At 36.6% G+C, this 24,687-nt stretch overlaps 1 protein-coding gene and 1 non-coding gene across 3 annotated transcripts; one reads left to right on the top strand and one right to left on the bottom strand.

Annotated features, from left to right (window-relative positions):
* Positions 1-2,568: 2,568 nt before the first annotated feature.
* Positions 2,569-2,640, bottom strand: Trnae-uuc (transfer RNA glutamic acid (anticodon UUC)). Its single transcript has one exon. It is a non-coding gene; the product is annotated as a tRNA-Glu (tRNA).
* Positions 2,641-14,312: 11,672 nt separating this feature from the next.
* On the top strand, positions 14,313-23,184 carry LOC144660241 (homeobox protein Hox-A3-like). Of its 2 annotated transcripts, XM_078520841.1 has the most exons (3): positions 14,313-14,346; positions 20,631-20,894; positions 22,361-23,184. In XM_078520841.1, the coding sequence occupies exons 1-3, from the start codon at positions 14,334-14,336 to the stop codon at positions 22,852-22,854; spliced, it is 771 nt and encodes a 256-aa protein (XP_078376967.1). In that variant the 5' UTR covers positions 14,313-14,333; the 3' UTR covers positions 22,855-23,184. The 2 variants fall into 2 exon arrangements, with proteins under 2 accessions (XP_078376967.1, XP_078376966.1); XM_078520840.1 differs by lacking the exon at positions 14,313-14,346 and having other exon boundaries at positions 20,404-20,894.
* Positions 23,185-24,687: the final 1,503 nt, after the last annotated feature.

The raw sequence follows: 24,687 nt of genomic DNA, 5'->3' as shown, positions 1-24,687 counted from the left end.
CTGCTATACTATACCAGCCATGTGTAGAAAACATGCAAGACTAAAGGGAGCAAGTTCGGTTTACTCGAGCATTCCAGCAGTTCAGATAAGATCTAATTCAATCAAGATATTTTGCGTAGATAACGCAAAAGGAACAAGACCTCTGTACGATGCATGAAAAATTCACTTGGGTTTTAATTTTAAACACCCCCTCTCTCTGGAAGACACCTTAATCCAGTAATCCGGCACTCTGATTACAAAGTCTCTTGATGTGTTGACACTTATTAAAATGTCTAAAATCACCGACAACAAAAGTGTTTAGCCTTGGGAACAAAAGAAACTACTGATCCGAATAACCGTTAGCACTAAAATCGCGCGAAGTCAAAAGCACTTCTTTTGCGATTTGATTTTCTTACAGCCATCACAAAAGACTTGTTTCGATTTGAATAGCTTAAGTTGTCGGTTATTGAAACAGGTACATTTTTAAAGGTTAACATTACTTTATTGTGGTTTGATTACAAATTCTTTCTATTCCGAGTCCTGTTAGTGATGCCTTGCAGCTGAAATTAGTTTCCGATGTTACCGATATTTTTATCTGTTAGTTATTATCCTTATAGGGACCATCTGGGCATTAAACAAAATATTATGATAATCCCTTAGATACACTTTTGCACAGAGAAAACTACTGACATCAAAAAGGCTCTAGAAATTTCATTTTAAAATGGTGTAGCGGGCCAAATGCGTGTTGACGTTAATTAAATTATGTTCTAACACAAACCTTATGCATGTGTCCTTTTGAAAACTCTGATCAGAACGCTATCGCTTGGGTACGAACATGGTGCAAAGAAATTTCGAGACAAAGTTTGTAGAAAAACTAGGTCTCCAACTGAAGAAGGTTTTATCTTGAAGCTTTTTTGAAACATGGTTACATGTGTGTTATATCGACCCTTATTCTCTGGGCGGTTATATATGCACTTCAAATTTAATATCCAGGGTGTTTTGATTCGATTACAGGATTAACAGCAAATCTCATTACTTTACACTCTTAAATCACACGCTTGCTGTTCTAAACCGCAGCTGGATCTACATCGATATAAACATTTAGTTTATTGTCACTTATGCATCATACATTAACATAGCTGAGCATTTTTATGAAATAATAGTAATGTTCACTTTCTCTTTGTTAACCCGCCCGACAGGGGGTGTGGTTAGCGAGAGAAGCTACCTGCTTCCACGCAAACTAAATTACGACAAACTTGTACGACTCAGTACTTCTTCTATTAGTTTCAATCTAAACAAAGTTTTAACACTGAATTTGTGCAAACGAGTGCAAAGGTAGCTTAGTCTTAGGATAAACTATAACTCGTTTACGTGTTTACTAAATCATCGGATTAACTATCAACAGATAATGTTTGGTGATATAAAACACTACGCAAGATTTTTTATTGCGGAGTGGAAACAGCTATCGTGTTTTTCAAGTGTCAGGGCAGCTAAGAAGAAAGGTCTTTCATTGGCTTTTACTAAGTTGGAACTTCGTTAGTGCAGATTTTCATGACATTTGGCGCACATAGGGTTTGCATGTTTGATTATCAGAAAATCAGACCTCTTTGCAAATTCGTTGAACCACACAGAGAGTCGATGACAGTAATTAAAGAAAGCAGTAAAACAGATAAAAACAGCAGGGAATGAAGTAAATAACTGAATTAAACCTGTGAACTGTCCAAAGAGAAGCACGAGGCAGAGATCTGTGGAGGGGTGAAAACAGACTGTCAAATAGGTATTTCTCGGATTAAAACTTACACGCAACTATGTGTAAACGAACTGAAAACACGTTTGGCTTCCCGTTAAAAGAAACTGACATTGAAAAAAATCCCAAGAGGGGCTGGGCGGTATAGCTGGATTTTTATACTGTCACGTAACCCAGTTTGCACATGAGTCAAAAATCGACGCAAGTGCTTCGTTTTATTCTCCCTTACAAAACACAATTTTTATTGTACAGTCTTCTTCAATTTAACAATTAGAATAGACAGCTACATTAAACTAAAACTCCTTTCTTCATCATGGAGTCTTTGGAAAGTCAGGATGAAATTGTGCTTTACATGACATTATCGTGTATACGACCAAATGTTTCACGGCCCTTCGGTGGTTATACGGTGAAATCCTAATTTCTCGAACAGGCTCTTTTTGGGGGGAGGCAGAGAGGGAGGTGGGACCCAGAGACCTGGAGCCCGTTTGCTATAGATCCGGAGCCCTGGAGCCCTAAACCGTTTTGGTCCTTTGCGACCCTGATAAAATTTAAAGCAAGAAGCTCCTTGCTCTCCAACAAACAGATAAAGCTCAATTTTGGCAGCTAATCTGCAATTCTAAAGTAACATAAGTTCGTGTTAAGGTTTATTGACAAAGCTTCGATTTTGGCATGATATTATCACTTTCATATTTTTAATTTTCGGAATAAGTATATCAAATTTCGACCAAACTGGGCGTATAATTCAAAATGAAATTGTAACTCCTTTTTCCCTTTAAAAGATCTGCATTTAAGTTTTGCCTCTTTATATTTCCATCGTGAAAAGAAAAAAAAAGAAACAATCGTTCCCATACCGGGAGTCGAACCCGGGCCGCCTGGGTGAAAACCAGGAATCCTAACCGCTAGACCATATGGGAATTCCATACCAAAGTGGTTTAAACAAGTCGATATCTTCTAGGTCCGGCAACCATAAGACACTCTTTAATTTGATGATTTAGGCAGTGACTTTGATAAGCAAGTGATAAACATTTTCAGGTTATATACAGACCGGGCTTGGGGAATGCCGTAAGAACTAAGAAAATCCGTGGTGAATTTTATTCTTGGCCAATTATCAAGTATCAGCTTTGAACCTTTTTATAATAAATTTTTATTTAAGTACAATCACATTTCATACCATATTTTCGCGACAACTTAGTTGCGCTATTTTGGGAGAGCGATATTTTGCTCGCTCTTTCACCAAAATGTCGACATTTTTCATTTATTAAGAGTAGCACCATATTAAGTTGGATTTGCTTATTGATTTCCTACCGACAACAGAACAAAAAAAACTATGTCCCCGAAATAATGTTTTTATTTCATTTAGAGTTCTCGTATTAGCGAGAAATTTATTGTGAAATTTATTGTGAGAAAATAAAGTTTGGGGGCTCTAGGACAGGTAGTTGTTGTTCGCAAAAGGAGTTTTTGTTTAAGCCAAAACCGTGTCCGTAAAAACAAGCGCGAGATTTAATCCAAAGGCGAGTCGACATAAATGTAAAAAACGTTTTTAGAAGTTCATCAAAAATACTCCGCTGCGCGTCGTATTTTCAACTCTCTTCTCAGTGTTTGGAAATGTGATGAAACACTCTCTCTCGTGTTTGATCATGATACATTAACACGTTTTTGAAATAGCGTCCTCAAATAATCATGCGACCTTGTAGATCGAGCACCAAACACAATCACACCCTAACTTCTAGCTTCGCTCAATTATTTAAATTATTTATCTGATTTAACCGAAAGTAGGGGTTTACGCTATTAATCAAGACCAGAAAAGTATAACGTAGGAATTGAACTACAATCTACGTTGCATGTTTGGATAAAATGTTTTTAAAATGTGTTCAGAATAACAAGGCTGAGAGCGATGTTCTCCAGATCTCAACCTTCGTTGAAATGGAAACTGCAGGAACTGAAATTCATTTTCCTCTTCGCATGACTAAAGCATTAATATCACAGAGATTATATGCTCTTCATTTGAAATACGTGATAGTTTTCTGAAGTACAAAGAATATAAGTTTATTTATTCAAAAATATAAATCAGTTCAGAAACCACAAAGCTCGGCTATCTCAGAATTATAAGCCTCAGTAGACCTCTAAACGTACATGAAAAAATCACTTATAATATAGCTTTTAATTTGTCTTTTTTGTCTTTAGAGGCAAAATATATTGGAAACAAGTTTGAAATGGGGAATCAAATTCTTTTTTTTTTTCGTAAAACTGAAGCGCTTACTGACTCTTCATTTGAAATACGTGACTGTTTTTTTTTTTTACTTTAAGAGAATAAACCAGTTCAGAAGACAGTGGTAAGCTCGGCTACATAAGAGACGTTAGAATTATAAACCTGGACCTTCAAATATAAAACAACCAAGTCTTAAAACATTTTTTTCCTGAAAGACTAAATTGAAAATAACTTAGAAAAAAGGAAGCTGTAGGAGACAAAGCCCTTTAAGTAATATATCAAACACGAGACAGCGTTTTTCATCACATTTCCAAACACCGAGAGAGGGGGACGCGGGGGTATGACGCTTCGGGGTTAGGTGACTCTCGTGGTGATATATCTTCTCAATCGAAACTAAAACTACAGAAAACGGAAAAAAAAATCGTCAAAATTATGCTAAAAGATCAGATTTCCAAACTCCGTCACGGTTCTGATTTCCTGTTTTAACTAGATGAATTATTATGAGTTTGAGAAGCTAACTTAGCTATCCCCGAATTACTTCAACGATATGAGGTACTTTGATAAGTTGTGTTCGAGTTTAGTTCAGTGCATGGTAAATTTTTCAAGTGGTTTTTTTTTTTCGAAGTAATTCATCATTTAAAGTCGCAGTCGTGATCTAATGACAAGTGCACTTTGGACTCACAAACAAACCTACATGCTAGGCAAACGGTCCTTGATGTCGAATTTTTAGGAAAGACATTTTACAGTGCCACCTTTCACAGTACCTCTCTCTACCTAGAAACATATTAAACTGCGTGCCAGCATACTAACTATGGTGTCAGTGAACTGCTCCGACAACCTGAACAAATGCTAGAGGGTCACTACAATTACAATGGATTGTCATCCCCTCCTTGAGGAAAAAATACTTCTAGTAATCCTAAATCCTTACCCCTGGTCAACTTGAAATCTTCTCCCATCTTCAGAATAACTGATCATGAATCCACAGGTCCATTTCATCATAAGGAATCAGTCGTCTGAAAGCTTCCGAGTTTTGGTACGAGAATCATGATCACTGAAAACTTGATCACTGAAGACAAGAATATTCCTGTAATGTGCGAAACACGGATACTGGGAAATCTATAGCACTGCGTTACAGCACAATTATTATATGCACGTTGAAATGCAACCGTCCGTTTGGAAGTCAGGATTTTTCCCTGACAAAAACAATAACGCATTTAGCTGCATTTGCTCCGCTATACTGAAACCAGAAGCTCAGTTATCTAGCTTCCTGCCGCAAACTTTCAGGAACAGGGCTTTGTATTCGTCGGTGTATCATTACGAATTGAGCGCATCATCGCCCAAAAAAGCTCGTTTTTGTGGAAAACGTGTGTGGCCAACAGCACTTTTTTTACGTAAGCTTCCGCAGAGAGCCGACTAATAGTTAAACTTCTTTGCTAATAAAAATATAACAAATGCTAGACCGGCTTGAACTTTACTCTTTGCTTATTTTAGCAGTCCAGTATCATTGCAAACATAAATACCGATCAGAGATAGATTTATGGCGAAGAATATATGTACGTTTAGTTTCTTGTTTAGTGTCGATCTTTGAGCTTAACATTCGTAGGCCCTCTTCAGTTTACAAGGTAAATATTCAAAAAAAAGTCTGAATTGAGTGGGATTATTTTGCGAACATTACAAGTATACAGGCTGATTTTAACATCCTACATTGTCTGGGGTGTATGGAAATGATCAGTTAGATTCTGGTTTACAAAAGTTCGCACAAATTTTGTTAGCCGTCGATAGGATTTTGTCTTTCGACCGAGTACTGTACGGTACTCGAAACTTCGGTCCTATTTCAGACTAAAAGGCATGATTTTTCTTACTTATTTTCAAACCTGACTTACGTTTCACTGTTTATTGCCAACTGTTTATTGCCAACAACAAATATCTGACTCTTTATTTTTTATACTTTCGCTATTCCAGCAATAAAACCGTATTTGTTACTCAAGCATATAAACCACACCCTAAAAAGGTAGCCATATACCATATAACAAAAGCTACTAGAAAATATGTGGGCTTGTACATGCCTATTGAATTCCGCTCCCTGAGGGCATCATCATGTAGCAATAATAAAAAATCAATTTATTTTCCAAATAGAAAACACTGACATCAGTATGCCAAAACGTGTTAGTTATGGGCAAACGTGCACGACTGACAGAAGGCTTGATAAGGTAAAATTTCACTTCAGTTTCACTAACAATTGATATTACTCTTGATAAGCTAATGAAAGTCTGCTTTAGAGGCAATTTAAAACACGATGATCGTGTCGTGCACATCTGAGACTTGGCGAGAATGCTTGAGAAGTTGTCTTAGACAAAACAAAGTATCTAACTTGGCCGGAAAGTCGATAAGTAGTTCCGATCATTAAATGTAGTAAAGACTTCAAGATTCCGGTGATAGCGGTCAACTACAACATAACTAATCAATTATAAGCCACTTTTATTAACCGTAAGGTAAGCTCGTTAAGTTAAAGAACTACATATTGATAAGCGATACGACTATTGAGAAAAGGAATAAATCAGAACATTTACCTTGAACCTTGTCACGTCTAAATATATTCTGAAGATTACTTGCTCTCTTTAAAAAAGATATCCGGACCGCTTGTTACTTATTTCCTGCTGTCCTTGCTTGGTGTTTGTTTTTACTTTTTCGCCCTTTTTTCAGAGAAAGGATAAAAACATAAGTGTCAGCAATAAGTTAAAATTCAAAGCATCGCGAAAAACATTGTTTCGGGGTCCCTTGGGTGGTGGGTGGAACGGTCAAAGATGTTGCTTTTTTTGTTTGGATTACAGTAAGACAGAGCTGCTCAAAAGTGAGCTAATGAATTCACAATCCGATATCTCTTTTTTTATTTTTTGCTCAGTTCTTGAAAGAGTTATTCAATGTACGTTTAAACAGAAACTCGATTCAACACTCAAATTTTGATTGGATTTGGCCAGAATTTGCACAATTTTAACTGCAAGTAGTCAACCGTCAACTTGCCTGTTGTGAATTTATAAAACATCTGAGTTTTGAATCAAGTCCTCAATTGAACATTAAAATATTTTCCTTCAAGACTGGAATATTGAAGTAAAGAAAAAAATTTCCATTAATGAATTTATTGATTCACCCTAGAAAGGAACGCTTGAGCTGTTTTGACTGTAATAGGGTACAATTTGTCGAAAAGATGTTTTATCTTGTTGTTGTGACGTTGATCAAGGACCTTAATTTCAAAACAAATCGAAAAAGAGCACGAATTTCTTTAAGTGACAAAAATTCATTAGAACGGTTAAATAATGGAGTGGAAACTTCTCAGGGTCAACTCTTGAAAAAGGCATGGAAGTCAAATATTTTGACCTAAAAAAGGGTCGGAGATTTGGAGACTCACCCTACCCAAATTCCTAGGAGCAACCGTCCCTTTCCCCACCCCACTTCTAGGAATGTGGTATGGTAGAACCACTGAATGTGACCTTGTGTCAACAATAAGATCAACGTCAAGCCGAGGAAAACAGTCCATTCAAAGACATAATTTTCTTTAATATTCCACTGTAAACTCCACTACAAGGTTATCAAAGTCACAAAAATTTTAGCCTTTCAAGAGAGATATTTCAAATGAAGTGAGATTTCAGTTAGAATTTTTGTTTTTAATCAGGCAATATCCATGTACAGGAAGCCTTGTCGTTTCCTCGTCTTTTCCTGTTTTCATAAATATCCGTTTTTCAAACTTAAATGAGAGTTTAGAACTCTTGACGTTAAAAGTATACTTTCCAGTTATGGCTTTATGGCTTTCTTTTCTTTCCAACACAGACAATCATGGAAGGAAAATGTGCTGTTCCTTTGCTGGCGCGAAAAAAGTTCGCAGTTCCCTTGTTAAGGGGGGGCCGGGGGGGGGGGTTTTTTGTTGTGAAAGGAGGGAAAAAAGGGAGATTTTCAGAAAAAATTTTCGCCGGGGATATGGATTTTGTCCGTAAAGAGAGGGCCCGCAAAGCGGGGTGTCCGCAAGGCGAGAGTTGACTGTATATTTCTTCGCTTCCCTTCCCCACCCTTCCCCCTTACCACCCAAAAAGAAAATGCAACCCAAATTGCAAAAATGTAAATCCCACCCGAAAAGAAAATGCAAACACGCGGCACTTACGGATTCACGTGGCAAAACCCTAACGTTTGCTAAGTGTGGGCGTTTCCCTCTAAATTCGCTTTTTCTATCTTACGCTTTCTCCAAAACCTAAAATGGAAAATATCTTTAACAACTATTATTTTTTATTAAAATACACCCGCGAGAATTGCCCCTGAAAAGAACAAAGCAACATACTTATTTTCGCAATGTAGGTGTTAATCTGATGAAGTTTTAATAATTTATTTTTTTGAAACAGAAGTAAAGCTGTTACATTTCACTGAGCTAACATTTGAGTACATTTCAAATTGATGCTCGCTTCTTTTCATTTTCTTTCTTTTTTCAGTGAGCCAATAGCGTATGTGTATTCCGGACGCGCATCGTGTTACAGCCGGCATGTTTTGATTAAAGTTTGTTCGGGGCATGCGCGCGTGGGAACATCAAGCTGCGCGTGAATGAAATTCACGTGTCCATTCAACGTGACTTTTATTTTACCTTTCTCCTGTTTAGGGTTTCACTGAGCCTCTGTACGGCAAACGACACGCTTAACATTAATTGTCTTATATTGAAAAAAAAACTTTTTCGGTGAATAATCCTGACAGATAGAGAAATTTTTCCTATTTTTATTTGTATTTTAATAACTCATATAGTCAACTGAACTGCTTATAAGCTTTTAAAGAAAAAGGTTGTACTAGAAAATCACGTTTTTCTCCTACGTATATCTCTTCTTCAGGTTACATAACAACTGTTATATAACGGACAGAAACACGTGTAAATTTCACGTGCCTAACGAACTTCCTACGCAAAACAGAACGGAAGCAATGTCACCAGAAAATTTGCCTCCCCGCTTCCATTAACGTAAAAAACACCACGTTCTCTTCTCCGAAGAGTCCATTTTTAGCACTGCTTTCATCTTTTCTTTAGAAACCGTTTAAAAAATGTAAATTTAAACGTTTTCTAAGGCATCGAGTCTCAGAATCTAAGGTAGATGTACGTGGGCTGCTGAAAGACCAGTACTTTTAATTTATTGATTTCCACTTCCGAGTGTGTTGTGATGCTTTTTTTGTGTGTGTGGAGATGAAAGATCTTGAATTTGAAATGTTTGGAGAGAAATCATTGTTTTCTTGCAGTATATTTTATATTTTTCTTTTGTGTGATAACGCTCTGTAATTTGCTGACTTTGTTAGTTTATAATGATGCTAAAATTGTGGTCACTTAAGGCGAGGATAAATGTGAATTTGAGTGAAACAAGTTAGGAAGGTTTAAAGAAAGGAAAGGAGAAAGAAAATTGTTTTTGAAACACCACTATGAGTTCATCTACTAATTTTCAACTTCAAATTCTAATTTTAAAATCACACTAAATCGTCAATATTTCTTATTTCTCCAAATTTTACTACTCCTTTGAGTAAAACTATCTCCTCCCAAAAATCTCCAAAATTCACCAAAAAATTCACAAAACACCGTACATAGATTTGTGAAATGAGCAGAGGTTTTTGGATTGCTCGAAACGCTTACGAGATATTTGCATTAAACCCACATTAAACGGTGGAAACTGACGGTTTTCACGTGAACCCCCGCCTTAAAAAATATCATCGTCCTTTAGAAAATGTGTGGGTCAGGCACACAGGTAAACACTAGTAAAATAAAATGTTCGCACTTTTGAACAACATTAAGTAAATCCGAAACGTTTCACTGGCAAGCTTTCTCGTTTTTGTGGCAAGATTGTACTTTTTATGGCCGGATAATGTAGGCGGTTTAGGGATTTAAATCTCCAAAAAGCAGTAGTTTAAAGGATGTAATATTTTTTCAAAAAAACATCATAAAAAATCTAAACGCAAAGACATCACACGCCATTTAAACAAAATTGCCTTTTAATTAGCGACATTGGAGGCGTTCTTTATCGGTAAAGGCTGAAAGAAAAGCCTTCTTTCTTTTAGTGAGGTTTAATGAATCGTTTTCTGTGTGTGAGGTGAATGGGCTCGAAAATCTAACTAATAAACAATCTTTAAGCTGATCCACGCAGGTTTTCCTTTTGCAAAAACCGCCTTAACCCGCCCTCGGTGTTAAACAATTCACTTGGCACTTGCTGTGAACTACTAGTAAAAGTCAAGCAGAGAATATATATATTCGGCACAGTGTTTGGAATGACAAACCTCAGACTTTCACTAACGTGCTAGAAGTGAAGGGTTTTTGTAAACACTAAGTTTGCTGCATAAAAGGTAAGTCATCGAAAATTTACGTGAAGAATTAAGCTCTCCTACCTGGTTAACTTTAAAGAATTGCCTTTTTTCTGTGGTTGAAGGAGCGTTTCTGTAACATGCCGATCTTTTGTTGTCCGACATTAATTGCAATGTAACAAAAAGTAACTTGATCTCGAGTGCTTAAAATTTAAACTTCCCATATTCTCAGTATCCAAATAACCGGCACAAAACGACAGTTCGTAGGTAATGCTAGCAGTTCGTAACACCTTAGACAGTTTACAAGAATCAATGCCATAAGCCTCGAGAGGTTTTATTTGCCCATAAACAAATTAATTCAGATTTTCAGTCCTCTAAGTAATGACAATAGTTCAGCTCTTTTTGACCCTTTTTCACCAAGATACGTCGTTCTGGTTTCATATTTTTTTGTGCGCGTTCCATAAGAAATAAATTAGGTTTAACTCCATATCAATGAAAAGTTAGCGAAATAAATTTGGGCTCGGTGCTAAATAATGAAGATGAATTTTTCAATTATGACACGAGCATGGGACAAAGAAATATTCTTAGTCCCCGACGGGAATCGAACTCATGGCCTCCCTTTTTTCCTGTGGTTGAAGGAGCGTTTTTGTAACATGCCAATCTTTTGTTGTCCGACATTAATTGCAGTGTAACAAAAAGTAACTTGATCTCGAGTGCTCAAAGTTTAAACTTCCCATATTCTCAGTATCCAAATAACCGGCAGGCACAAAACGACAGTTCGTAGGTAATGCTAGCAGTTCGTAACACCTTAGAGAGTTTACAAGAATCAATGCCATAAGCTCCGAGAGGTTTCATTTGCCCATAAACAAATTATTCAGATTTTCAGTCCTCTAAGTAAGACAATAGTCCAGCCCTTTTTGACCCTTTTTCACCAAGATACGTTGTTCTGGTTTCATCTATTTTTGTGCGCGTTCCACAAGAAATAAATTAGGTTTTACTCCATATCAATGAAAAGTTAGCGAAATAAATTTGGGCTCGGTGATAAATAATGAAGATGAATTTTTCAATTATGACACGAGCATGGGACAAAGAAATATTCTTAGTCCCCGACGGGAATCGAACTCATGGCCTCCCTTTTTTTCTGTGGTTGAAGGAGCGTTTTTGTAACATGCCTATCTTTTGTTGTCCGACATTAATTGCAGTGTAACAAAAAGTAACTTGATCTCGAGTGCTCAAGGTTTAAACTTCCCATATTCTCAGTATCCAAAAAACCACAAAACGACAGTTCATAGGTAATGCTAGCAGTTCGTAACACCTTAGACACTTTACAAGAATCAATGCCATAAGCTCTCGAGAGGTTTCATTTGCCCATAATCAAATTGTCAGCCCTTTTTGACCCTTTTTCACCAAGATACGTTGTTCTGGTTTCATCTATTTTTGCGCGCGTTCCACAAGAAATAAATTAGGTTTTACTCCATATCAATGAAAAGTTAGTGAAAAAAATTTGGGCTCGGTGCTAAATAATGAAGATGAATTTTTCAATTATGACACGAGCACGGGACAAAGAAAAAACTCTTAGTCCCCTACGGGAATCGAACCCATGGCCTCCCAGATACCGGTTGGGCGCTCTAACCAACTGAGCTACGTGAGACTCGTGGTGAGCTGGGCCATTTACTAGGTTGATATGTGACACGCGTCCTGTATACTGCTAGGATCAGCAATATCGAAATCATCAAGTGTGTAGTAAAAAATAAAGATGGTAAATTTTAAGCTCGGTGATATATAATGAAGATGAATTTTTCAACAATGACACGAGCATGGGACAAAGAAAAATTCTAAGTCCCCGACGTGAATCGAACCTATGGCCTCCCAGATACCGGTTGGGCGCTCTAACCAACTGAGCTATGAGAGAATCGTGGTGAGCTGTGCCATTTTCTAGGTTGATATGTGACACGTGTCCTGCATACTGCTAGGATCAGCAATATCGAAATCATCGACTATGTAGTAAATAATAAAGATGGTAAATTTTAAGCTCGGTGTTAAATTTTGAAGATGAATTTTTCAACAATGACACAAGCATGGCGAATATCGACCCAGTAAATGGCCCAGCTCACCACTAGTCTCTCGTTGCTAGGTTGGTTAGAGCGCCCAATCGGTATCTGAGAGGCCATGGGTTAGATTCCGGTCGGGAACTTAGAATTTTTCTTTGTCCCATGCTCGTGTCATTGTTGAAAAATCATCTTCATTATTTATCACCAAACTTAAAATTTACCATCTTTATTATTTACAACACACTTGATAATTTCGACTTTGTTGATCCTAGCAGTATGCAGGAGACGTGTCACATATCACCATGAGTCTCTCGTAGCTCAGTTGGTTAGAGCGCCCAACCGCTATCTGGGAGGCCATGGGCTCGATTCCCGTCAGGGACTTTATCCCGTGCTTGTGTCATTGTTGAAAAATTCATCTTCATAACTTTGGGCTCCTTTAGCATTGCAAAGATTTTTTTTATAAAACTAAGAGAAATGTTATCAAATTGTGAACTAGAGCGGCAAACAGAAGAATATTCCGTTAGAAGAAGTTGGTTCGATTGATGTAAGAGGACGTTTTGGGGGAAGAATAAACCCAACTATTACACGTTTTGCAACCCAACACGGGTTTAAGAAATACGCCTTGTTATTGAGAAATGTTTTTTTAAAAAAATTAACTAAGCGCAATCTAAAGGACAGATGAGATCAGTTAACGAAATATACGAAGTATCAGTATTCGTTATTTAAATTTTCAACAAAGAAGTTAAATCTCTACAAAAGAGTAGCAATACCCACTGGATAGTTTATTCAAAATATATATTTGAGAAAATCTTTAAAGCTGGAATTTTATCGAGGAAAAGAATGTACGTTTGGTTACAATTCCAATTGTACTGCCACTTAACCAAGCAAAGAGGAAATTACCAAAAAAGCACTTATAAGATAATTTTCCTTTTTTCGAACGAACGCAAAGTTTAGCTCAGCAGTACAGTTTGATCTGTGGGTTTCTTTATGAAGTGGGCTTACAAACGCTATTGCTCCTGCAGTCTGTGTCAAAATGAAAGGTAGAATATTGTAAAACGTAGATGACCATAAGCCCTCGGAAAGATTCACTCGAATTATTTCATTAACCAAAAAACATAGCTGGAGTTATTGGGTACAGTTTTAGTAACTAATATCGTAGACTCATGTTGTAAAAAGGCTTTGATGCTCAACCTTTAGTATAGCGCATGTTGCAAAAAAGTTTAAATCATTTTTCAGTAAAGAAAACTTGAGTTTTACTATTACAGTGCGTCGGAAAAATTACAAATTCACAGAGCAGGTGACGGAGACAGTTTCAGTTGAAATACGGAAATATTTGGATTTTTTGCCTTCGGGTTTTGCAACATTTCAGATTCCTGCAAAAGAGTCAGGCAGCCTTTGTTATTAAAATGTCGATGATTGTATTGCCGAATGTTGCGAAAATTCTGAAACGTCTTTTTTGTGTTTCAAAAACTCGGGTTTACTGATTGTAAAAGATAAACGCTTTATGCCCCAAAAACATATATTTTTACTCACCTTCACGTTGAATGTTCCTGGCTAAGTAAACTCAGTGGAACTAATTGAATGAACGACTTTAAAAGTTCGACTCTTGTTAGTTTGATCTAACAAAAACAATCAATGAAATAGACAATTCTTTAGTCCATGAGGTTAATAGAGACAAAGGAAACGTTTGTATTTCACAGCTAGAGATAAGCGCAACATTTGAAAATAAACTCGGCTAGGATTGAATCCGCACCTTGACAATTCCCATCATAAAACTAACAAGATAATACATCAAGGTGGAAATGTTTTGAATTGAATGTTTTTGTAGATCAGGTGTTCCGATTCTATGCAAAGACGAAGCTGGCATTTTCTTATAAATATAATAGACCTTATTAACGCCTCAGTCGCTAGTCTCTATTTAGGATTTAAAGAGCTGTTTCAGCAAACAGTTTGGAAAAAAAGGTCGTGTCCGTTTAGGAGAAGTAGCCAGCAATGTTAATTCCAGCTGATTGGAGTTCTTTCACCTAAGAACACTGATTTCATGGAAACTTTAGGTATGCATTTCATTTAATCTATTCCATTCTTTTTGGCCTCTCTTAGGCTCTCAACTGCCATCCGATCTTAGCGTTATAGTGAACAATGTTTCTTAAAGGGAACCTTTTTTGGGTAAACTGGTAGAAATATGTCGAGTTTTAGGAATGAACAGTGTTAACGGATTCAGTTTCTGGTTAAAACACTTTTTCCACGCCGCACTGAGGAAAAAGACAATCATCTACGATACCCATAATCATAATCATAGCTAAACTAAAGTGAAAAACGTTTTCTCCCTGAAATATTCGGTGATAGTCAATAAGAAACCACTTATACCGTACTCTGTCCCCTGTATCTGTTTAAGGAGAGATCCTGTTAAAGATGTAGTTGAATTAAGTAGCAGGAATTATTTATTTTTTTATCGGTTTCTTTGGCTGTCCACAGAAGATTTTAGAGAGCTTTCGAACTCCACTCTATTGCTAGCTGCAGCTAATTAATCTTTCAAAGCAGCTTTTCGAGGTATTTAAAAGAATACTTCTCGAATAAAACAGAAATGAGCTATCAAGGCGTTGAATCACTTGGACTATTAAATAACTACAACTTATGGTTAGCCTTGGTAAGCCTTTGTAACTGATCCTAGATTAGTAGAAAACCGCCAGACGACCAGATTTAGTCTGAAAGAAATAATTTTAGTTAGTGAGTTTGTTGCATGTTAAGAAACATTTTGATAGCTTTATCATTATGAAAATACGATGTTTTCCTTAAAACTTTCTACAACTCATGCATATCCATTAAAGCAGATATTAAAACGAATCCCGTTGAGGAATGTTTTGAACTGAATGTTTTCTTGCAATCATTAAAATATCTTGTGCGGGTTTCTCTACTTGAACTACTAGAATAGGCACCTTCTAGTACTACTAGAATAGGCACCTTCTAGTCCTACTAGAATAGGCACCTAAATATTATATTTTTCTTGTAATATATATTGTCATAAAAATGCTCTCCACTACTGACAACTCTTGAAACATTTGCAAAAAAAGGTAGAGTTTACAAATTGAAACGGTGACGACTAGGAAAAGATCATTCTTGAGTGTAATCAATATACTAATTTAAATGTATACCTTTCACGCTGAGAATATGTCACATACGAGGCTTAATCGTTTATCTATTAGAGAGAACTGTGTTGAATTGAGCTGATTATGTTGAAAGTTTGTTGCTTTTTTGAAAAAAATGCAGTAAGGGAGGAACGCTACATCGAGAAAAGAAAACCGGGAAAAGTGATCGCAACTAAGTTGGCACATCGCGTAGTCCAAGTATCTATTCAGTAAAGCGAAACATAAATACAGAGAAAAATATAGATGTTTGTACATGATCGTATTGCTACAAATTTAATGCTAAGATACCCAGATACCCTCAGTTTTAATTCTTCTTCGAAGGACTTAAGTTAAAAGAAGTATTTGCTAAATTAAGATGACTATTTTTCCCGCACATGTAAATGGATTGTTTCTACGGGAACGGTTGGTACAAAAGGCCGGTGTCACTGAAATAAGATACCAAAATTATATCCCTTCCGCAAGTGTGGGACTTCTTTTGAAAGAGAAGCAATTATTTTAGCACTTAAGAAATTTTAAAACGCCCTCAGTTCTTTGCGTTAAAGTGAGCTATCTATTAAAGTAAACGTGTTGTCTGTCTAAGTAGCATAGCCCAGTCAAAATACTTTATTTGAGGTTGTTATTACTTTATTCGTCTAAAAGAAAGCTTTAGACCAAACATTCTTGCTTCCTTTTTAAAATGGCGAACTACAGAAGGAAAGTTTGGTTTCTCAGGATGTCCGTCTGGCGAAAACTCGTTTTTTTTTTCTGGGGGTAACTGCCATGGCCTTAACTTTTTGCTGTTTTCATTTTTAACTACTAAAAGATGACGTTCAGCTAGCATATTTGTTATTCCGACTTAAATTTTAGTGGAACTTTCGACTCCGAACAGTGCACAGCGACTCTCGTCAAAACATTACATGCACAACACGTTTTGGTCTAATAAAATAATGCAGAGAATAGATAAAAGAGAATCCACAGCAAAAGATGTCAATAATTTGATTTCTAGCTTAAACATAACCCAGGACAGTTCCGTTTGTATCCGTTCGATTCATATTAAAGCAAAAATATGGGTCTTTCGTATTCAGTTAGAGTAAACTTGCTGACAAAAAAATTCGTGTAGCTCAGTTAAACGAGACTTTTCAAGTATCAGAGGCAGTATTTGGTTAAGAATTCAAGGCAAATGTTATGATGCAGGATAAACATGGCAATGTAATGCGAAGAAAGTCACTTGGTGATGTGGATGGGGGGACTCAACGTATGTCAACATTGATTCAGGGGGCAAGCGAAAACTCAGAAGGTATTCATCGGACGCAAAGGCCAAAGACCTTTTCTTGAGTTACATTAAAATGAGATTTATACCATACATACACTAAAATTAACAGAATACAATGTGGTTACAATAAATTTAGTTCTTGAAACGACACTGGCAAGCGATATTTACAAAGAACGAAATTGACTAAACCAATGCTTTTGCATTTGTTCATGAATGAGTGAATCTCTCTCTGTAGCGTATATAACTTGACGAACACAGCAGGGCACAGGCACAAAAAAAGAAAATACAACTAAATAAGTTGAAATTAACTTCTAACGTTCAGGTTATTGGGTAAATAATTGGCAGTGTGGTTTGAAAACACCGCAATTTTACAAAAACAAAAACCACAAAAATGGTGGACGGTTATCTACTCGGTGGAGCAGATAAGAGAACTGTCTTTATGTGTTTGTTTTAGTTCCTTAACGGTTATTCGTGGTCGCCTTTCGTCCACCTTAAAACAGTCGATGTGTATTTTACACCTCACATAACACTGCAGGTGTTTAAAATGTCCCGCAAACTATAGAATCAAAAGTTGAAACGGCATTTCGCAGACGTCTAAACTTTCGTATTGTTGTAAGGATGCGGAAGGTTCGTATCTTCTGTCTAAATTTCGGAGACCGAATGATATCGAAATTAAAGGCGTTTTCTTGTTTAAGTTCCATCATTCTTCTATAAGTTCCAGTAGAAATTTGTCTTCCTAAGTTTGTCCCATGGAAGCAAAAAGCTTTTTTTGGCACAGTCTAAAACCAAAGAGGTTGCATGAGTTTGATGAATTCAAGGCGTACTTTATTCACACGATACCCGTGGTAATTCGATTAGGTATATAGCGGCGTTTATGGAGAAAACAATTCCAACTGAATGGAATGACTCTATGAATAGACTCGGCTTTCATCAGATAACGTGTAAAATGTCAGTTATTAAAAACCTATAGTTACTTCTCCTTTGTAAAACAAGCGTGACTCGCTCGGCTTGAGAACAAAACAACCTTTGGGGACTCTTTTGTTTTAACCCTGTCATAAGAAGGCCCACTGCTTCCTTCTTTATCGATCGCATAAAGATGCTCGCTGTTTAATTTCGTCGATTGAATTAAGCCTGAAAACTGTATTTTTCATCCAGCAGTTTGAGTCTGAATTGAATGATACTAAATTTCACACCTCCAGAGTGTAAAAACTCGCTTGAGATAATGTGATGACACTGTGCTTCATACTGAGAGAAAACGGCGTTCAATTAGATGTTATTTTGTTTATGGTCCTCAACCGTCTTTTTATTTCAATCAGGTTTTGAATTATTTTAAATTTATCGGGGTTTTTTTGCTGTTGAACATAGTGGACACCTGAATTTGGTAGTTTATGGTACGGTCTCTTTATGGCCGAGCAATCCACACCCCCTTTTCTCCTCCTCTTCATTTCCAGATGTTCTTTTTCCCAGGGAAGAAAACCACAGCAAGATTTGCTGCGGGAAGCTTTGTTTAAAAATTTAATGAAATTTTACCCGAGCGTGTCGTTTTGCCGAAGTTTTTAAGTAAAATTGTGCTCACATTGCGCAGAAATTGTCGATATTTACTAAATTGATGGTTGAAAGGCTTAAAAGGGAACAAAACGCAGAGTTAAGCTTATTGTGGGAAGAGACCGAAGTTTATTGAAATTTAAATATGGCAGCTCTCCATCCAGCCGAAACTTTTCGCCACACGAAGGCGTCGCTACAGTGCGAGAAAGTTTTCACAAATTTATTTAAAAGATGGTTGTAGAGGGAAGAAAATCACGGGCAAACAAAGCCACAGTAAAGACGTGTAGGGTAAGCATTGTTTGTTTAAACATTTACTGAAAGTTTAATATGGCGACGTCCCGTTCTGTTTAACATTTTCGACAGAACTAATTGCCCCGACAGTGCGAGAAAATTGTAGAGATTTATTTAACTCATGTGCGTTTGAAACTATTGGCAAATCTTATAAAGTTAGTGTGTCAAGATTCTTATATTGGCGCTCCCAGTAAAGAAAAGGGCTCATTTAAAATCAATTTAGCTGTCTCGCATGATTTTGTTTTAAAGCAGGCTTTTAATTTGGCGAACTAGGAGAATCGATATGGAATGCGAAGAAGATGCGGCGATAAAAAGGGCAATGTTTTAATATTTCCACCCCACACGCTGAGTTATTTACACAAAAAAATTTGATCGCATTTTTGTTCTGTTTATAATGATAATATAATAAGGTTAAACTCTTTATTCAGCGAAAAGAAAACAAGCAGAGAATGTGAATATAGCTTCTTTAAAGTAAATTGTTAATTATATTTTTCCTGTTGTCAAAGTTTATATATCATGACAGTCGGTTCTACATCATCCCGGAAGTCTAAACCATTAATCATGCCTAAAGGCTTTTTTCACAGCTTGGCATTTCGCCTCCATAAAACAGGAAAAAAAAAAAAACGTCTTCAGAGACCTGCCAAAACCCGGCCGTTCATCTTCTCAATACAAACAGTGCATAATTAGAAAATGGGTTTAAAATGCGCCTAAACGCACCGCTTGAAAAACACATTAAACAGCGTGTTCTACTAAAACTGCTGCGAAGATAATTTAGTAAGCTTATTAATATATGCAATTTATTTCTGAAAAGTTTGTCGAGGGGCGACATTTAAAACTATAGCGTTGACTTAACCACTATGTATTATTTGCATGTAGAGATTAATAACATAGTGAATGTTTACACTCATTCATTCAACCGGTACAGGTGTTACGAACAACGAGTCGGCAATGTTGAATCACCTCTTGCTTGAAACACGTACTTAACACTTCAATTGAGTCTTGCAAAGTTCAGCTGGCGATAGATTTCAGTGCTATTAAACACTTCTTCCTTTCGTGACATGTTTTAGTTTTAACATAATAATAGACTGTCAGTTTGCTAGCAGAAAGCTATATTTGGTAAATTTGGAAAGTCCCAGGATAGTTTAAACAGCGAGGCATGACTCGTGTAATTCGTTAACCTTTTACCAGCAGAGATTAAATTTAAGGAAAAACTCTCAGCCTTTATGAACTAAAAAAATTCTTTCTTTGTATAGTACAAATTTTCCACATTTTACGCATTATTTAATCCCTTGTTAAACAAGAGTTCAATGAAGTAATTGAATTAGTAAAAACCTAACACAAGAACAAGCCATTCCCTTTTTTCTTTTTTTTTCTTATTCCAAAACTCTTAAGTAAAAAAAAAACTCACTCTAGATTTAAATCACCGAAACCAGAAAAAGCATTTACCTAATCTGAAGTAACCTGTTAATCAAACGAGTTGAAAAAGGATTAATTGGGACATTTCATGAACTGTTTGTAGTTTTTGTTATTCGCGTTTCTTATAAAAGCAAAAATTGATTTACTTCACACTTGTAGAAAATTGTAAATAAATTTGATTAATAGTTTTCGTTTAGGTCGCGAAGTAATTTTTTCTGACAAGCCTATAAATTTAATTTGACCTATAATAGTCGGAATGGCTCGAGTGGGCCAACAAATTTTTACTTTTCGGTGCGCGTATTAAGATGCTAATTTTTCACGGAGGAAAAAATGTTTGCAAAATTACTTCCGAGCACTTTACGTACACCGCCTATTTAGAAATTGGCAAATAAACGACATTATGGCTTTGTTTATCCTAAAAATCCTCCACGATTGCTTGCAAAAAGAAAGGGTATAGAAATCTAATATAAGTAAAGCCTCATTTCCTCCCACAGGGGTCGTTCCCTGCGCCAATTAATTATTTTAATCCGGCCATTGATAATCTTCATCAAAACAATTTAACACTCAAATTCACGTGATCATATGTGGGCATCTTTTAAGACAGAACCACACTCCCATTTGAGCTCATTTACTTTAAGACGGCCGCACATCACGATGCAAGGGGCAAAGACATCTGCATTCTCTGTAGAATCGCTGATATCCAAGGAAAGCGCCTTCACCGAGTCCAGAATGGATGGCTCTCACGGATGTATCTCGCTACCAAGGTGCTCTTCAGCAGGCCAGGAGATCACGAGAACCTCACCTAGTTTCAGCAATACAATAAGCATACCGCGACCATTAGCCCTCGACGGAGTTGGCACCGGTCATACGAGCGCCTTCTCACAAACTTCTCAACTACCTCTTTCAAGTGGCAGAGCGTTCGCCATTCAACGCAACACAGATCATCACTCAGGTAAAGTTATCTTAACTACTTCGAATTTACCATTTGATTTTGTTTAACTGTTTTTAGTATTTATCTGCTAAAAATTCTGACAAGCTTTCATGCGCATGAAACGAATTCAGTGCTAAAAAAATCTTTTTGCTAAAAGGGCGAGGGAACTTCCTCAGTACAAATTGTCGGCTGTCGATGGAATATTTCATGTCCGTGTCTTCAACATGAAATTAATTTTCAAATTCAAAACATTCTTTTTGCAAATTGGTTTCGGATAAAAATATGTTCTCTTTTTTAAGTTGCGCAATCTACTAACATGCATGCACTAATCAGAATTTGTTAATTAAACAGCTCTCACGAGCCGAATTTTAAAGCTGTTGTTAGTCAGATCTATACCGACAGGAACTTGTTCGCTTTTTCTTCCTGCCGTTTTTAACTATTCGCAAGCGAAAACCTTAAAAAGACAGCAAAACACTCATGGCAAAAGAACTCGAAACAGACAATGCAATGAATCTGAGTAAAAACGCTTCAAGCTACTAGCTTCTAGCAGTGATTTCAACACTAGCTAAGAATGTAATATCTGCTGTACAATTTCTAGGTGTTGTTTTCTATAGAGGTGCTAGTGTATGTTTAGAGACGAGGCAAGATCTTGCTAAGAGTGGAAAATTAAAATCAAGAAACTATGAAATGCTTTCTTCAACATTTTGCAAGATACTTCTTGAGAAAAATCAATCATGTTCAATTGCGAACTATTTTCCCAACTAAACATATTTAATTATTAATTTTGGGTTGAAATCTAGACGAGGCAAGTGCCTCGTCTTGCCTCTTGCTAGCTGTAAGGATCTGATGCACAATTTTTTGCGCAAAACTAATCATGTCGCACAAAAAGATCAATGCTACTAATTATGTTATAGCTAAGAATGTGTTCAATTTTGTACTGTGGGCGAGAAAATAATTCAAGGTGGCATCAAAAAATTGATAGCTTCGATTTTTTTCTGAGGACACATTTTAATATTTTAGATGTTTCCAAACAACAAAAGATTCCAAATTGAACAATAGGCTAACAATAAAATTACTACCCTGGCGTCGCTGAAGTGATTCATTGGTTATGCCTAAGTTCTTTGAATGCTGACATTTAATACAAAAGAAACACAGTACTTAATGCTAATATAAAAACAAAAGGTATTTAATTTCATGACGATTTCATGACCTTTCGTTTTTCTTAAAGTAAAATCCGGAATCTTCCTCCAGTTATATCGTAAAAAACACGGAAACCATGTTCGGATAATCATTTTGAATTCACTCAGAATTTTGTGTCTTCACGAGTTGAGCCCACGGTATTTGTCAGTTTATGTTGCTTAGCAACAAGGTGTATCCTCATGGCGCCACACTGACATCACGAAGTACTTCTGCTTTTCTTTCTTTTTTTGAGAATAATAATAATAGAAAACTTCTGGAAACTTCTAATTTGTCTTTCTGATTTATAGATGTACAACGCCACGATGACTCGACCAGAACTCGCCGCTACCGGACAGCTTTCACTCGTGAACAGCTTAGCAGACTAGAAAAGGAATTCCTCCGAGAAAACTACGTGTCTCGTACTCGCCGAAGTGAGCTTGCGACAACCCTGAACCTGTCAGAAACAACAATCAAAATATGGTTCCAAAACCGGCGAATGAAATCCAAAAGGCGACGTATGGCCCTAGGGCTGAAACCTGTTCAAGCCTTTTGTCCCACGAGGCACCTGCCCTCTGATGGACATCTCAGTTCAGGCCATTTGTATAATGGTCTCCATTATGTACCTTGGTCGCCATATTCACCTGTAAACGGTCCATTGTGGCCCCACGGAGTCCATTTCTTACACTGCGACCCACACTATCATCCGTTCTCTGTACCATCGGCTAGCACCAGCACAGGGTCTAGCTTCAGGCCCCCAACTACACAGGCAAACTGTTCTCACGTCTGGAAAAGCAGCGAGTAAACAACGAACAAATATTTTATCCGAAAAATTTTATCAGTGCAAGGCGAGTTTATTATCAAGTTGACTAGTGCTTTAAGGGGAATTATCACGAGAAGTCTCCTAAGCTTCTGTGTAAACTATGATGAATTATGAGCGTGTACTCAGTGATAAACAACATAACCTCTGAACAATAAAAGAAGGGCATAAATTTATTCCAAGGTTAGATTAAACGTAGTCAATGGTTTTTAAGTGATTTTCTTCCAAGAGACACTGTCAAACATGAAAACTTCGGCCCAACTTTTTCAAGTTTTAGGTCACTACTGTCCTATCCGTCCGTAGCCAAACCACCTTTTAAACTAAAAAAAAAAAAAAAAAAAAAAAAAAAAAAAAAAAAAAAAAAAAAAAAAAAAAAAAAAAAAAAAAAAAAAAAAAAACCAAAAAAAAAAAAAAAAAAAAAAAAAAAAAAAACCCCGAGCCGCAGACGGACTGGAAATCAGCTTTAAACATTTTCATGACTAGTACAGTTTTAGCAAGAACAGACCACTATTAATGGATTTCCAATCAATACCAACACCTTCATTGGATTTTCAAGTAGATCTGAATCATGGTGACACTCTCTCTTTAAAGACCAGAGTTCTTATCAGCCTCGTAGGTCAGGCTTGTTTGGATATTATTGCTCATCTCCTGCGGTAATAACCTCGTCTCCAAACATGATAATGTATCAATGAACTTTTCATTCTGTGATGTTAGTCTTTCCCAGCTTCATAATATAAATGAACAAAGAAACTTTTTAGCATTACAGACCACTTTCTAATGTCTTAAAAAAAAAACATTGTAATTGCCTTGTATTTCTGTGTCACATGCATGTTAAAAATCTTTATCAACAAAATGCTGCAGTTTCTTGTACTTGCGCAGAAGTAGAAATAACGAAAAATTAAATAATTGTATAATATTACTCTTCTACTTCCCCAAAACACCATGAAATAAGAAATACAACGGACTGATCAGGTTTTTAATAGCTTGTGTCGTTATTGATGTAATAAAAAAAGTATATTCAAAAAAGGCTTCCATGTTTATTTCATCTGACACGTTCGAATGAGTAGTAACGGTAAAATCATGCAGAGATACCCTTCTAAATTTCTAAGTTTTTCAGATTATTTAAGGGACTTGTCACCAAGGTATTGAATCGTCACCAATTGGAGTACTTGGAATTTTATGATAGCGATAAATTGACATAATTGGTGAACAAATGATTTCTAGTCTGCGTATTCATGTCGAGCCGGTAAATTCACAATGCAATGATAATGCAAACCAACTAATAAAACATTACCTTTATAACCCAGATAATGATCATTTTTTCGCAACTTTTTTTTAATTTTGAAGCACACAGGTAATGAATAAATTGAGGAGCTTATTTAGTCAAAGCTCTTGATCTTACCACAAGTTGTACCCGTGAAAAGTATGCAAAACATATTACAAGCATTAGGGAGAACTTCGGCCACGATCGTGGAGCTACAACTTAAGGCACAATAGAATTACAAGCTTACGAGAGCTGCTACACTACTGGGCACAATTCGCACCTCGTAAAAAAATATTAGCCTGAATTTCTCGTTTGCATTTGACTCAGTGTTCCCCAATATCAATCTCAATCCCTCCTGAAGATTCTATTTTTGAGGTTTCCTTTCATATTTGTAGGATATTTAAAACGAAACCATGAATAAATCATCGAAAGCGATGGCTTGCACAACAAATATTGGCAATTTGACCAAAATCTGTACGCAGGCGTACCGAGCGCCAAATTACCTGTGAAGTGGCAGCCATAGGGATCTTTTTCGTCATGATTAGTATGGCATA

The sequence above is a fragment of the Oculina patagonica genome, chromosome 7, assembly GCF_052425735.1.
Source record: "Oculina patagonica isolate OP01 chromosome 7, crgOcupat, whole genome shotgun sequence".
Classification (NCBI taxonomy): Eukaryota; Metazoa; Cnidaria; class Anthozoa; order Scleractinia; family Oculinidae; genus Oculina; species Oculina patagonica.
The sequence above is the reverse complement of the archived record's forward strand: the minus strand, read 5'-3'. Positions and strand labels throughout refer to the sequence as shown.

Bases quoted from the DNA above. Each gene is read 5' to 3' on its own strand.
- LOC144660241 (XM_078520840.1), top strand. From the start codon at position 20,525: ATGTGGGCATCTTTTAAGACAGAACCACACTCCCATTTGAGCTCATTT. The intron at 20,895-22,360 runs GTAAAGTTATCT...TCTGATTTATAG, and splicing joins CAACACAGATCATCACTCAG to ATGTACAACGCCACGATGAC.